Genomic DNA, 14240 nt, shown 5'->3' with positions numbered 1-14240 from the left:
ATGCCGATCTTTTCTTAGAGGATTCGACGCCGCAAACACAGTATCACAATTCTTCACAATATCACTTAGATAAAAAACAGATGTAAATATATCCATCTGCTGACCTCTGGTGGAACTCTGAAACAGCTTCTTAATTTGCATATATACATTATTAACAAAGTTCCAAGGATTAATTTTGTTGATTAAATTAAATTATTGATTATTTGTATGGTCATAATATTGATTTAACTTAATCAACAAAATTAATCCTTGGAACTTTGTTAATAATACAGACAGGTCATCTTTGTGCACTTTTTAGTAGGCCAAAGGAATGCACTATAATGGCCTCTGCTGGCATTACACAATGAATCATCATGCTATAATTCTAATCATTTCCATATCTGCTTGAAACTTATCTGCATGCCACATTTTGCAGCAATACGACAACTCCTTCTTGGTGTGCTAATTTTTAAGGCAATGAATGTATCTGGTGTGTTTTGAATTTCTTATGGGCAGCCATAATTTGTACAAGCAGATTTTTCTCCAACTCTATGGGGGGGGTCTCTTTGCTTGGCCCAAAGGAAAAATTAGAACAAAAGTAAAAGTTTAAAAGATCATGATTTTACACACACTTTTTAAAGTTTATTATATTTTTTTATTTTCAGAAGCATCAAGTTCCAGAAGTGACATCACTGAACTTATTAAATAAACTCTTTATTAAGGAGTTATAGACCCCTTAAAAAATCTATAACTCCTTAATAAAGGTTTTAATTGGAAAATGTTACTGAACATTTTTATCTTAGTTGTTCTTAGAGAATTTGTTCTATAAGTTTGCAACAGGAATTTCAAAACACTGACTGTGCATGTTTGTGACCAAGTTTTGTGGTATTAGGATCAATAAATGATGTCATGATTTCTAGTAACATGGAGAATTTTGTCTCTGTGTGTGTACGATGCTCTATGTTCTGGTTTTTTGAACTGCTTTGGAGAATTGCATTTTCACTGTAGTTGTCTCTGCATGACCATATAGATCTTTTTTGAAATATGCTGATCTCTGTTTTTTATTATTTTCTGTTTTGAACTTGAAACTGCTTTTTCTCTAATTTTCCTTCAAAAGTAACAGTTACTACAGACAGAACACACAACTTACTTGTTTTTCCAGCAAAATGAGACTTAGTGCATGTGCTCCAGTGCCACCCCAAAAAAAGTTAAAAAAACATTCCATGAACATTCTTAAAATAGAATCTGGAAATAAATTTTAAAAATTAAAACATCAACATTCTAACTAGAAGATACCTAAAGAAAATTTCTCAAAGCTGTAAATGTTTGGAAAAATCCATTCCAAACTGCTTGAAAAGCAAGTAAGGTATGAATTCTGTTTGTATTATTTGTATTACTTGTTACAGTCTGGACCACATAATTACTAAACAGTTATTACAAGTATAAGTAAAGTTATACTATGTGTATTTTCCACTAAGTCTATATATAACTGCAAATAAACTATTGTCTGTGGTTTTTCCATCATAATTGTTACAAAATTTAACCTGATATTTTTTTAGAATAGACACTGAAGAAACATAACTCTTTGAATATTTATTATTATTATATATATATTTTTAATCATTCATTGATAAAAATTTATAATGTAACCTTTCAATTTCATTAATATTTATTACTCTACAGTACATAGAACCACCTTTCAGACCAGCAAAAATATTTTTAACTTCTAATTCTTTTGACCTTGCGCATAACCCGAAGATGGTCTTTTAAGGCCAAAAGTACTAGAAATTAAAAATATTGTTTTTAATATAAACAACATACAGTGTGCTCAGCAGAAAATAATACGAAAAACAAAACAAGCACCTGATCATTCGCTGAGAGATATTTATTCTTAACACAAACGTTTTCAATCCAATCAATGGATCATCATCAGGCGAAATTCGAACATTACAAAAATAGAACAACAAGTTCAAAATACAAAAATATATAACGGCTAACCAAAACGTAACTAACAGCACAATATCATTTCTAAATATCAACAAATTAATAAAAATGCTGCTAAAATTAAAAATAAAATATTAATATATAACAAACAAAAAGTGTATACAAAATATTAATACCTCTGCCTTAAAAAACAGATAAATAACACTAAATAATACCACTGCTTAATAAGCTGTACAGAGTTTTTCATTAAACTCAGTTTAATGAAAAACTCTGTACAGCTTATTAAGCAGTGGTATTATTTAGTGTTATTTATCTGTTTTTTAAGGCAGAGGTATTAATATTTTGTATACACTTTTTGTTTGTTATATATTAATATTTTATTTTTAATTTTAGCAGCATTTTTATTAATTTGTTGATATTTAGAAATGATATTGTGCTGTTAGTTACGTTTTGGTTAGCCGTTATATATTTTTGTATTTTGAACTTGTTGTTCTATTTTTGTAATGTTCGAATTTCGCCTGATGATGATCCATTGATTGGATTGAAAACGTTTGTGTTAAGAATAAATATCTCTCAGCGAATGATCAGGTGCTTGTTTTGTTTTTCGTATTGTTTTTAATTTAATTTCAATAAAAATGTGGTTTTAACTACTGTAAGATAATAAACCAGTTAAGAATCTTTCTTTGTATATTTATTAATTTAATTTATAAATGAATTATATTGCCAAAATAATTTGAAAATTTAAATTGTTAATGAAGAATTTAAAATTTGTGAAAATTATTGTATATAAATATTAAATTTGTTTATTAAATTAATATAAAATTATATTCATTTGGTTATTTCAGTTTAATGGAACAGATTCCGATAATTTTTGCCGATTCGATACAGACCGAAATAGTTTTGGCTCCCGCCATTCAAGCCGGTTTAGAAGCCTTGAAAGTAAGTGAATATTAATGATATTTTAAAGTTACAAACTTTAGAATTATAAAGTGTCTTTAAAATAAAAATGTCTTAATTTTATTTTTTAAAATTGGATAAATTATTTGTTATAAAGCATGTTTCAAAATTCTAATATAATTTAGAACTATTTAAATTTAAATAGTTTTAGTTCTATGTAGTTTAACAGTCATTTAAATTACGACTTGTATTATTTGTATATAACCTTCCAGGAAAGTCCTCATAAGCAATGCATTTGCAGCACTCTTCTTGTTTAAAATGCAGTTATTTGTTTTGCCTACGTAATTAAGAAATGTTTTTATTGTTGTTATACTGTTGTAGCACAAAGCTTCTCAGTTTCATTTTTACAATTTTATGGCCAATTAGGTTTTGAACAGAATGGTGGACATTTCATTCACACTTTATCATTTTTTTGTAATTGGCATATGAATCAGTTCGGATGTTTTTGTTTGACTTGTAAATTGACTAAACAGAAATTAAATACCTAGGATTACCTTGTCAAATTTAGCAACATATTAAAGACAAGAAAATAATTAGATAAAAGTCAGCTTTGAATATTTTCTTAACATTATTATTAATTTCCCTAAATTAATATATTTGTAAAGCTTGTTTATATAAGTGAAAACACATAGTATTAATTATGATAACAAAAATTTATTTTTTTTATTAAAATATCAAATTATGTAAACCAAGTGTCAAATTACAATGTTGGATTTAAGAATTTTATTAATAAAAATACTCAATCAAATTTAAAACTAAATGCAAATTGCAAAGCTTATTTACTTGATTTAATGTTGTATACTTTTTAATGCAATGCAGTGAAAAATTGAAAGGATTCAAAATTTATTATTATTGCCATGCAATAGGCAGGTAATAAGAATTGTCAAAACTCACTTTATAGCAGTAATGAGTAAGAATTGCTAGCCTCCTAACATTATAATTATCGAGTCGCACGTCTTAATTGTTGACGAGACTGACCGATCACCGATAAAAAAAATTATTTTGAAAAGTTCGTTTTTTGTTAGACAAACTATAAATATATATAAAGTTCTAAAATAATTAAATAGAAAAAGATTTTAATGTATATAATGTTATAGTATATTTGAATTAAGTTGAGTTAGGATGGCAGTGTGCTAGTAAGGCTCTTGGCAGGAATGATTTCCATATTAGATGTAAAGTAAATAAGTGGTAAATAAAGTAATATCTGTTAATGACGACGACAATAGATAAGAAAGTTTACGTGGACTTTACGATATCTGTGTGAATTTGGAATCGATTGCCTCGCTTTTATTTACTGTAGAGAATTAGCAAATGCTAAACTTGATGGTTTGACTCTCAAAAAGCTGTTCAGAAGCATTATATAGAAATTAAGGAATTAACAGAGACATAGGTCTTAGAGATGATAAATTTAAGCAGGAGAGTCTAATAATACTTTGATGATGATGATGATAAATGTGACATATGAAAAAACAGGAGATAACTACAGATGAGGCATATGTACATCTGTTTTTGCTGGTTTTGGGAAAAATAAAAATGAATATGTGCAATGTTTTAAAGACACTCTTGGTAAGTTTAGACAAAGGAAAAGCTGAAGGATGGGTTTGTATTACAATTTAAAATCATCTGATAATTTGCAATAGTGCATAACTCGTGCACTTTCAAACTTGTTTAAAACAGATGAATCGTGGATTATTTGTAAGAAATTACTATACGTTAGATCTGAAAATGTACGTAATTATAGTTCAAGAAATCGAACAGTATTTGGCATAGGTACATTTGATGCTTTTATGTGGATACATTTGCATACACAAAATTCACCAAATTGTACTATAGTAATAATAATCTTAACAACTTACATTGAAAAGAGGGCTTAGTAAATGTAATTCCTTGGTGTAACAATTTTTATTGACAACATTATCATTTCATGGTGAAGGAACCATTTAATCTTTTGAGTTTTTATGAAAATCATCCTTTGGTTCTTATTTGTAATAAATTGATCAATCATTTGAGATTATTTGTTTGATTTGTATTTCATACATACATTTGATGTGATAATAACAATGTTTTATTTAACTTTTGTAATATTTAAATTGTTTTCTAAATTTCAGGCAGCCGACCGTAGTGGGAAACTATTTGTTTTCCACTCTACTCTGCCTACTGCGGAAGCACCGGGAAAACTCAGAAATAGAGAAGATCGCGCACTACTGGGAACCGAGAAAGAAAAGGTGGTGGTTTTCAAATTAAAAAAATATTATAACATACTTTAAATTAAGTCTATTACAAACTTTTATAATTTTTAAACATCTAATATATTGTTATAAACATTATGTTTTTATTAATCTCGTAACAGCATTCTCAACGTTAATAAACATTGTCTAAACCAAATTTTGGAATAAACTAATACTTTGTTGTGAGATTTGATGAAATATTGCTTTTCTGTCGTTTATATAACTTTAATAATTTTGATAAACAACCAATTTTTTTATATTTAGCACATCTGCAATTTAACATAAATTAGTATCTGTACAAAAGATTAAAATCAAGTGATAATAAATAAAATATCCTACAGATCTAACATAATAATAATAAACAGAAGTGACTTTTTTACTGATTTTAAATAAATGTTTGTTAAAAAATTAACGAAATTAATGAAATTCTATAACAATTTTCAGACACCTATATTTGTTAGTGTAGATACATTTCAAATAGTTTTATAGAAAAATTAATAGTATAAGAGCAGACAGCAGTCATTAATTAAACAACAATTTAAAAAATTTGTCATACTCTACCAAATATGTGTGACAGTTTCGCATTTCTGAGACATCCGATTAGTAGAAACTGTACGATGTAGATGTCGGGGTCACGTCGTATAGTAAAATCTTTCCTTCTCGACGATATTTTGTGACGAGCGTAACTGTTTTGAGGCAATAGAATGATTTTGTTTCGTAAACTGGGCAATTTGCTCTTGTTTTAAATTTCATCACGATGCCAACATTGTTTCATTTACAATGTGAAACAATATCAGAGGGTAGAAAAGAGAATAGTATTTATTTTCTTTTTAATATAAAATTCTCATGTTTTAAAATGATTTTGAGAGATTATATTTAACTTTTATTAAACATCTATAGTACTTTATTGGAAGTCAGAGTACATAGTGCTAAAAAGTAGAATTATTATTCATTGTTTACCATTTTATGTGATAGATTGATGTTAAAAACAAGCGATTAAAATATTTAAATTTTAAAGAAATGTTTGTTTATACATTAGTTTAAAATTTAAAATAAGATAGGTTTAAACACTGAATGTTTTCTATATTTGTGAAGCCAGCTGTAACTTTTGTCTTGGTGTAGTACATATTGAATGTATACAACAAATATAAGCTTGAAAATGCAGAAATGAACCAAATTAATTACCAGATTTTAAAATAATTATTAAGATTAGAGTCTTAACTTTTAAAATTTTACACAAAAATAGGCAATTTATATTATACTTATATTGAATTGAGATAAATTGAGTTTATTATATTAAATATTCGAATTATCAATGTTTCAAATTTCAGATGATTACAAATCCACAGATACCTTATTATACTAAGTTGGGCGAAGAATGCGTCGCCGCCGGTTGTTCCGTCGATCTATTTTTATTTCCGAATTCGTACGTGGATGTCGCCACCATTGGAGAATTGTGTCGCGTGACGGGAGGACAGATTCGTAAATATTCGTTTTTTCAGGTATAATAAAAATTATTTTTTTAAAAATGCAAAGCGTAGTTTGGTAAAGTAATGTCGATTTACCACTATCATCCGTAAGCCATTAAAATAACAAAATGCATAATTAATAAAATTAATTCATTTCATAATAAAAGTAAACTACATTTTATGCCAACTTTTTAAATATATAAAGTAACTGTACTCGAGTGTTGTGGCATTACCAATAGCAACTTTTAGAGTATAAAGGTGTTTGCTAGCACTTTCAATAGCATAAAGCTACAAACACCTTTATACTGTAAAAGTTGCTATTGGTAATGCCACAACACTGAAGTGTAGTTACTTTATATATTAATTCATTTTCCTATCAGTAATAAAAAATGTCTGTAAAACCTTTATCTCCAGTTTAAATTTTTTTATTACTGACTAATGTTTTCAATCTTAGACAGATCTTCAGGTCTGAATACACAACTGAATTAGAATGAAAATATCTGAGATCTGTTTAAGATGGAAAACATTAGTCGCTAATAAAAGATTTTTCAACTGGCAGTACAGAGGTTTTGTGAACATTTTTTATTACAATTAGATCCAGTTTATTTGTATTACCATAAAATTATTCTCTTATCAGATAATATGTTAAAGGACTGCCTCATTATTGTTCTAACTTAGAATTAAATTTTATTCTAATCTAAGACTACACTTGTTCACTCATCCATAACTTGGCAGGCAACTGAAAACAGGTTTCTTCTTGTTTCGAGCGGTCTTGCGCAGGTGTTGCCAGTTCGTAGACAGTTCGTGATATTGACACTTGCTTTAGTTTAGTATTCCCTAACATAATACAAACAATAAAAATATTCTTTTCAAATTGTAAAGATTTCATTTTGTTTTAAAATTCATATTTTTCAAATAAATAAAAAATTAGTTCTACATTTTAATGATTTTGTTTATTTTACAAAAATAGTTTAAACAATAAAATACATAAAAACAGTAAAATAGATGGTGTTTTAGACATAGAATAGAGAGAGGTTTACACTCTTAATTGATCTCTGACTTTGGTTTTGCAAAAAATTTGCCAGTTGCTGGTTGATAAAATCTTGGAGCTGGATGGGATATAACTGATGTTGTCCAAAGTAAAATAATGCCGACGGAATTCTAGTAAAAAGCAAAATTAAAGAAGCGTCAGATATATTTCCTATTTGATATAATCAGATAATCCTTGATACATAATATTAGTAATTTAAATTTATACTTGAATTTTTATGAGTTCATAAAATTATGTTTTAGGCTCCTGTTGACGGGGAAAGACTAATAGATGACGTAAAAAATGTCATTAGACGGTCGACCGTGTTTGATGCCGTGATGAGAGTGAGGACCAGTGCAGGTAATTATAATTTGTTCAATAGATTTAATTTTTTACAATCTCTATTTTCAACAAATTGTTGCAATTCAAGTAAAACTAACTTAAATGATTATGCTTTCATTTTGTGTTGCATTTTCTTTTCATTTTGTAATGAAAAAGTATTTACTTTTATTAGTAGTTTTTAATATAAATAAAATAATAAATAGCAATTAGTACATTTTGTAACCATTAATTTGCTTTTTTGATGGATTCTTAGGCACAATCAGACAACAAATGATGAGACCGTGGCAATGTGCTTTTTGTCAATCCAGCATTCATCTTTGCCTTGCCTCAAAATAAGTGGTTGCAATATTAACCATGTATGTTCTAGCATAATATTTGATCCTAAATGCCCTTTGTAATATTTTTAAGGTTATTAATGGATTTGCATGATGTCTTGGCGTTCTTTGGTTTGTTGGTTGGAGACCTGTAACTACGGCACGGGTCTCCGACCAACGGTCCACTGCCGAATGCTGTCCAAAGCACATTTATCTGACTAACATGGCTCATTTTCATCATTGACATTCAAGCTTGTTCAAAGCATATAAATTTTTGAAAAATCAACTAGAATTAATAGACATTGCACAAATGACTTTTTGAAAGAGCAATTTAAAGAAGGGAGTTTGTTAATTTTTCACAAATCTCTACCAAAAGAGAGTTTTATGTTGTAAGAAGTATGCACAGAAGATATTTTTATATTTTTCTTCTTTGTACCTTTGCATAAACCTTTCAAAAATGAAATATATGTAATCAAAATATTGAACAATACCGGCCCACAAATATCTAAAGGAGATTTTAAAATTGGGCACCAAAAATTTATGAGGCATTTTTTAAGTAAGAACTGTTTTAAAAACACCAACAGCTGCGTTGCTGCGGTTGGTATTCCATGAATGTGTGCCAAGTACCTACATCTGTATTCTAGCCTCAGACGCAATCACACAATCATTTGTTTGTTTTACATTTGTTTGTGTGTTTAAAATGCCTCAGACAATTGAATATTCCACTGATTGTGAGGTACACACGGTGATTCGTTTTCTTAATGCAAAAGACGTGAAAGTGGTCGACATTCGTCGGCAGATTAGTGAGGTGTATGGAAAAAACATTACGATCAATGGAATGGTAAGAAAATGGGTTAGTACATTTAAAGATGGCCGTATTAATGTCCGTGACGAGGACTGTAGTGGGCGACCGTCTGTCATTACCGAAGACTTGGTGCAAAAAGTTGATGCAAAAGTTCGAGAAAACAGACGCTTTATGATTTTGTCATCCAAAACAAAAGGCGTGGCAAGCTAGGTAAGGGGATTGTTTTGCTTCGTGACGATGCTCGTCCACACGTGGCCGGACAAATCCGAGGCCTTATCGCATCATGTGGCTGGGAACAACTCGATCACTCTCCGTATAGCTTCGATCTAGCACCTAGTAACTATCACTTGTTCCTCCACTTGAAAAAGCATCTAAGCAGTCAGCACTATGATGAAAATGTCAAAACGGCCATGCTGCAGTGGTTGGCAAATCAGGCGCCAGGTTTCTATGAGGATGGGTTTCAGAAGCTGATTGTACAATATTATAAGTGCCTTAATATTGAAGGAAATTTTGTAGATTAAGGTACAGGCTTTCGTGTAAGAATAAAATTGTTAAAAAAATTGCACTTGTGTTTTTGTAATATCAAAATGGTACTTACTTAAAAAACATGCCTCATATCTGCAATTTTTAAAATGTTTGAAAAAGCAGTTGCAAATTTCATATTGCATGATGTTCATTGTTACACAGAAAAAATTTTTTAAATCTTTGACTATATTTTTGTATCTGGTCCTCGGATTTGTCTGTTACAACTCCATGGCCCTTCACGGAAAAAAGTCCAAGATCCCGTAGTTGGGGGATCTCTGGGCAGCCACTTCTCCTATTCTAATTTATAAAGTTGTGCACACCTTATCAAGAAGAAAATAAACCTTATTTAAGTTCATTGACATATTAAAGAGAAAATATGCACCTATATGACCATATTCATCTTGGTCTTTGAAATTTTTTTGATCATGTAAAGTATTTTGATCACTTTTTATACTATAAATATTTTAATGGTCTTCATAGCCCTATACCTTTAATATTAGAGTACTGTAATGTAATATTTAATTAAAACTTGTTTTACCTCTGAGAGAAAACTCGCTTAAGCTTTCATTACAATGTTCATTTTTCTTTATATATTGGTTTAGTCAATAGGTCAGTTAGGAGACTCACTTTTTACCAATTTTAGATATTTTAAACTTATCTGTATGCAACATTTAACATTTTATTTTCTGGTATATGTGAGCACAAGTTTAATTTTACACTTTATATACAATTTTTACTCCTTTTTTATCATTTTGTTCTTATCATTCTATATAAGTGGAGTCCAATATTAAAGGTACTGGCCAAAATTACACTAACATTTATAATTAACGAAAATATTTAAGACATTCCACAAAAACTACATACGTTTGTTTCTCGACATAATTGCCGTAAACGTTGACACATTTATCCCATTATGATACTAGTTTGAACATCCCTTCACGGTACTGTTGCTTGTCAAGTTGCTCGAAGTAGTCCAGAACGGTGTCTTCCAATTCTTCCTGATCCGCAAAGCGTTTCCCCACCAAAAATTTTTTTAAAGGTCCAAATAAATGAAAATCTGACGGAGGCTATATGGAGGATTTTAGACTTTCCAATTCCGCCATGCCAACCACAGTTTTGTTTCATTTGATGCCTGGAGTATAGTCCAGATATAGTCCCTGTCGGATTTTCATTTATTTGGATCTTTAAAGAAATTTTTGGTGGGGAAACGCTTTGTGGATCGGGAGGATCTGGAAGATACAGTTCTGGACTACTTCGAGCAACAGTACCGTGAAGGGCTGTTCAAACTACTGTCACGCCAGGATAAATGTCTCGACGTTTACGGCAATTATGTCAAGAAATAAACAAAAGTATGTAGTTTTTGTGGAATGCATTAAATATTTCCTTTAATTATAAATGTTAGTGTAATTTTGGCCTGTACCTTTAATATCGGACTCCCCTTGTATTTTAAGAAGTTTTATGTCATACTTTTGCTGCTGTGTATTCTTTACTTTGGTATTTTATGTTACGTTTGTATTTTTATTGAGGATTTGTGTTTTTCCATTTTCTTAGGATCAAAATCTTTACCTTTTTTTTGTAACTCTGTTACTCATATCTGCATCTTCAAGGAACATTAAAGTGTCACAAACATTATAACCAAAAATTCTACAAGGTAAATAAGACAATAACTATAAATCCTATGGTTATTGTCTTTGGTAGCAATAACACAATTGAATTTAGAGTGAAATTAACTTTTATTTTTTTTCTAATGCTGTGAAGTTTTTGACTTTGAACATACACATGCTATATCATAATTACATTAGCTTAGTATTGAAATAATAGTAATAATTTTATTTTTTAATTTGAATTAAAAATTTTTTATTGATATGGCAAGATTTATAGTGGATTTTGCAATGCTAAAAAAATTCAAATCATTAATTTATTTAGTTTTTACAATAAGAGTTTTGACTTTGAAATTAGAAAATAACAAGTTGGTCATTTTCCATAAAATCTGCACTTGCCAAAATTGAAATATACTGTAATATTGCTAAAATTATGAAGCAAAAATTGTATATTAATTATAATATTTATTTCATTATAATTTGAGGTTTGTTATTTTTAGGTATTAGAGCCACAAATTTTTACGGTGACTTCTACATGGCAAATACTACGGATTTAGAAATTGCTTCGCTAGACGATAAAAAAAGTATCACCGCAGAAATTAAATATGACGACAAACTGCAAGAGGAGGCCGGAACTTACCTTCAAGTTGCCACCCTATACACGAGCTGTAGCGGACAGCGTCGAATTCGCTTACACAACTTAAGTTTGAACACCTGCTCCCAGATGATGGATCTATTTCGGGGTGCTTCTGGAGATGCAATTATTCATTTCTTTATTAAAAGAGGTGAGTATATTAAAAAGCATTATTATAATACAACTATTGTAAGTTAGAATTATATATAATATTTCCTTCTTCTTTTTTTTTTTTTTTTTTTTTTTTTTAAAGACTTTTCTGTTCTTTAAGTCATTTTCCTTAAAACCAAAGAAATTTCTCAAATGTTTGAACATCTTTAATTTTGACAGTAAAATTCAAAATTTAAAAAAGTGAAAAACACATCCAAGATACTTAATTTTTTAAGAATGTAATCTACATATAATATGGGCCTGTGTGTTAATTTTAAACTGTCTCATTCCTTTCGATGTTCCAGTTCTAAAAATGTAGTAATTTTATTGTCGTGACCGACATTTTCTTTTGTCGGAGTTTTAAAATGTTGATGTTTGGGTAACTCTTGGGATTTTCGATTTATAGGTTCCTTAGAAATCTTACAAATACCAAATATAAAAAAAAGAGTTAGGTTTCTGCGGGTCGAGCCAACGTGGTAGAGCTAAAGCACATTGACGTTTTGGGAATATTTAACCCTTTCAAATGATTTCAATAAGCAAATAATAGCAACTAAAGTTTATATTAAAAACGTTATTTGTACATTTTAAGGCGTTTTGGAAAAACCAAGTTAATGTTGCCCGACTGACTTTTATTTGCATTTTCCAAGACTTCGGCATACGGGACACTTGGCCACTTTCCACTTAAAGTTGAGATTGAGCCCAGAAATAAGGTCAGTTTGTGCAAGGAGTTGCAGGAATCGATTCAATAATGCCATATATTTCCAAAAGCTCCGAGACTGTCGTCGACCGCTCTGTCAATTTTTTTTGTTTGTCGTCTTCCTCTTTGCCGTCGTGCAAATTTTCTGTAACCGTCCTGTTCGGTTCTGCAACTATCTACTACAGAGAATATGTTCTTGACATCTGCCTATGTGCTCTCGCCCCTTGGTGACTATCTATTAGTTCTGTATAATAGTATAAAAGATGACTACTAATTAATGTATATGCTCTATTTACATAAATTTTGTCAGGCATAATTTGACAAAAAGCATTGTTGCTGTAATGTGTGTACAGCAGTTGTACTTTTTATAAAAAATGTAAAAATTGGAAACAACAGTACATTTTTTACAAGAACTGTACTGTAATGAGAATGTTGTGAAAGCAATTTATGAATAGTCTTGTGGTCGATTGTAATTTTTCTGTCGTGAATAAGCAAAATCACAAATACTGATGATGTGAATGACAGGGTTGCCCATACTATTTACTCATTATACAGATTTTCATTAAAATTATATTAAAGTACACAATCATATTTTATGTGGTTTGAAATAACAGTAGTAAATAAATTTTTTACAAGATAATAACTTTATTTTTAATTTTTACATATACATATGTCTTCTATATAAAAGTTTGTGTGTTTTTTTATTTTAGATATTGTATAAAGCTTATGTTTTTTGCTAACAGTGTATTTTATGAAAGTAATAATAAATGAGTTTTTTTTAAACTAAAGTTGTTTATATTCTGTTTTATTATTTTGTAGCTTTGAAACTCTTGTTAGAAGAACCTCCGCAACAGGTTAAGGAAAGTATCAGACATTCTGTGGTCGGCATGCTGGCTGCATTCAAGAAGGCGTGCACGTCTCAGTTGTCCTACAGTCAACTACTTTTGCCAGAAAACTTGAAATTATTGCCACTTTATGTAAATTGCCTTTTGAAGAGTGATGCAATTAGTGGTGGTATGTATAATATATTTTTCCTACTATGATTTGATAATTAAAATAGATAGCATCTTATAACTTCTGTCTGTATCTAAATATTTTCAAACTGTAATGATTATTTTTGTTATACTTTGAGGAGATAACAAGGATGAATCTTGTTGTGAAGTTACCCAACGATCCCAATGTTTTTGCCGTAGGCGAAAGCGGCTCCGGAAATCTTTCTTTGTCTGTCCGTTTAATGCCACTTGCAACTCCATCTCGATTGCTTCAAATCTCTGTTGAACTACATTTTCATTTCGAGGAAGAGGAATAAACTGACGAAAGCCAAGTCTACCGACGGCAGAGGATAGTTGCGATGTTGTTAGATGCAGAAAATCGTTGCGGTACATGCAGTACACGTCTGGTTGTTTGTATCGAGGTCTCTGTGCAAACATTGCAAAATATCTCAAGAAACCTAAAAATTTGCATTCGTTGTTTGATATGAGGGAAATTCTTAAATCAAACTGGATTGTCAGTCCTGCCAAACACATTATATAATATAATGTGTTTTTGTTCTCTTTAAGGAAAAC

At 29.8% G+C, this 14240-nt stretch overlaps 1 protein-coding gene across 2 annotated transcripts in view; it reads left to right on the top strand.

Moving 5' to 3' along the window:
- Positions 1–14240, top strand: part of LOC136979443 (protein transport protein Sec24C-like) — an 80010-nt gene that overhangs the window by 54961 nt on the left and 10809 nt on the right. For both annotated transcript variants that reach the window (XM_067275446.1, XM_067275447.1), the window contains exons 11-16: positions 2769–2862; positions 4989–5105; positions 6440–6610; positions 7871–7967; positions 11695–11979; positions 13495–13689. In XM_067275446.1, coding sequence (XP_067131547.1) covers positions 2769–2862; positions 4989–5105; positions 6440–6610; positions 7871–7967; positions 11695–11979; positions 13495–13689 — 959 coding nt within the window. The remainder of the gene's footprint in view (positions 1–2768; positions 2863–4988; positions 5106–6439; positions 6611–7870; positions 7968–11694; positions 11980–13494; positions 13690–14240) is intronic.

This window comes from Centruroides vittatus, unplaced genomic scaffold (assembly GCF_030686945.1).
Source record: "Centruroides vittatus isolate TY-2023 unplaced genomic scaffold, ASM3068694v2 contig_620, whole genome shotgun sequence".
NCBI classification, from domain to species: Eukaryota; Metazoa; Arthropoda; class Arachnida; order Scorpiones; family Buthidae; genus Centruroides; species Centruroides vittatus.
The sequence above is the reverse complement of the archived record's forward strand: the minus strand, read 5'-3'. Positions and strand labels throughout refer to the sequence as shown.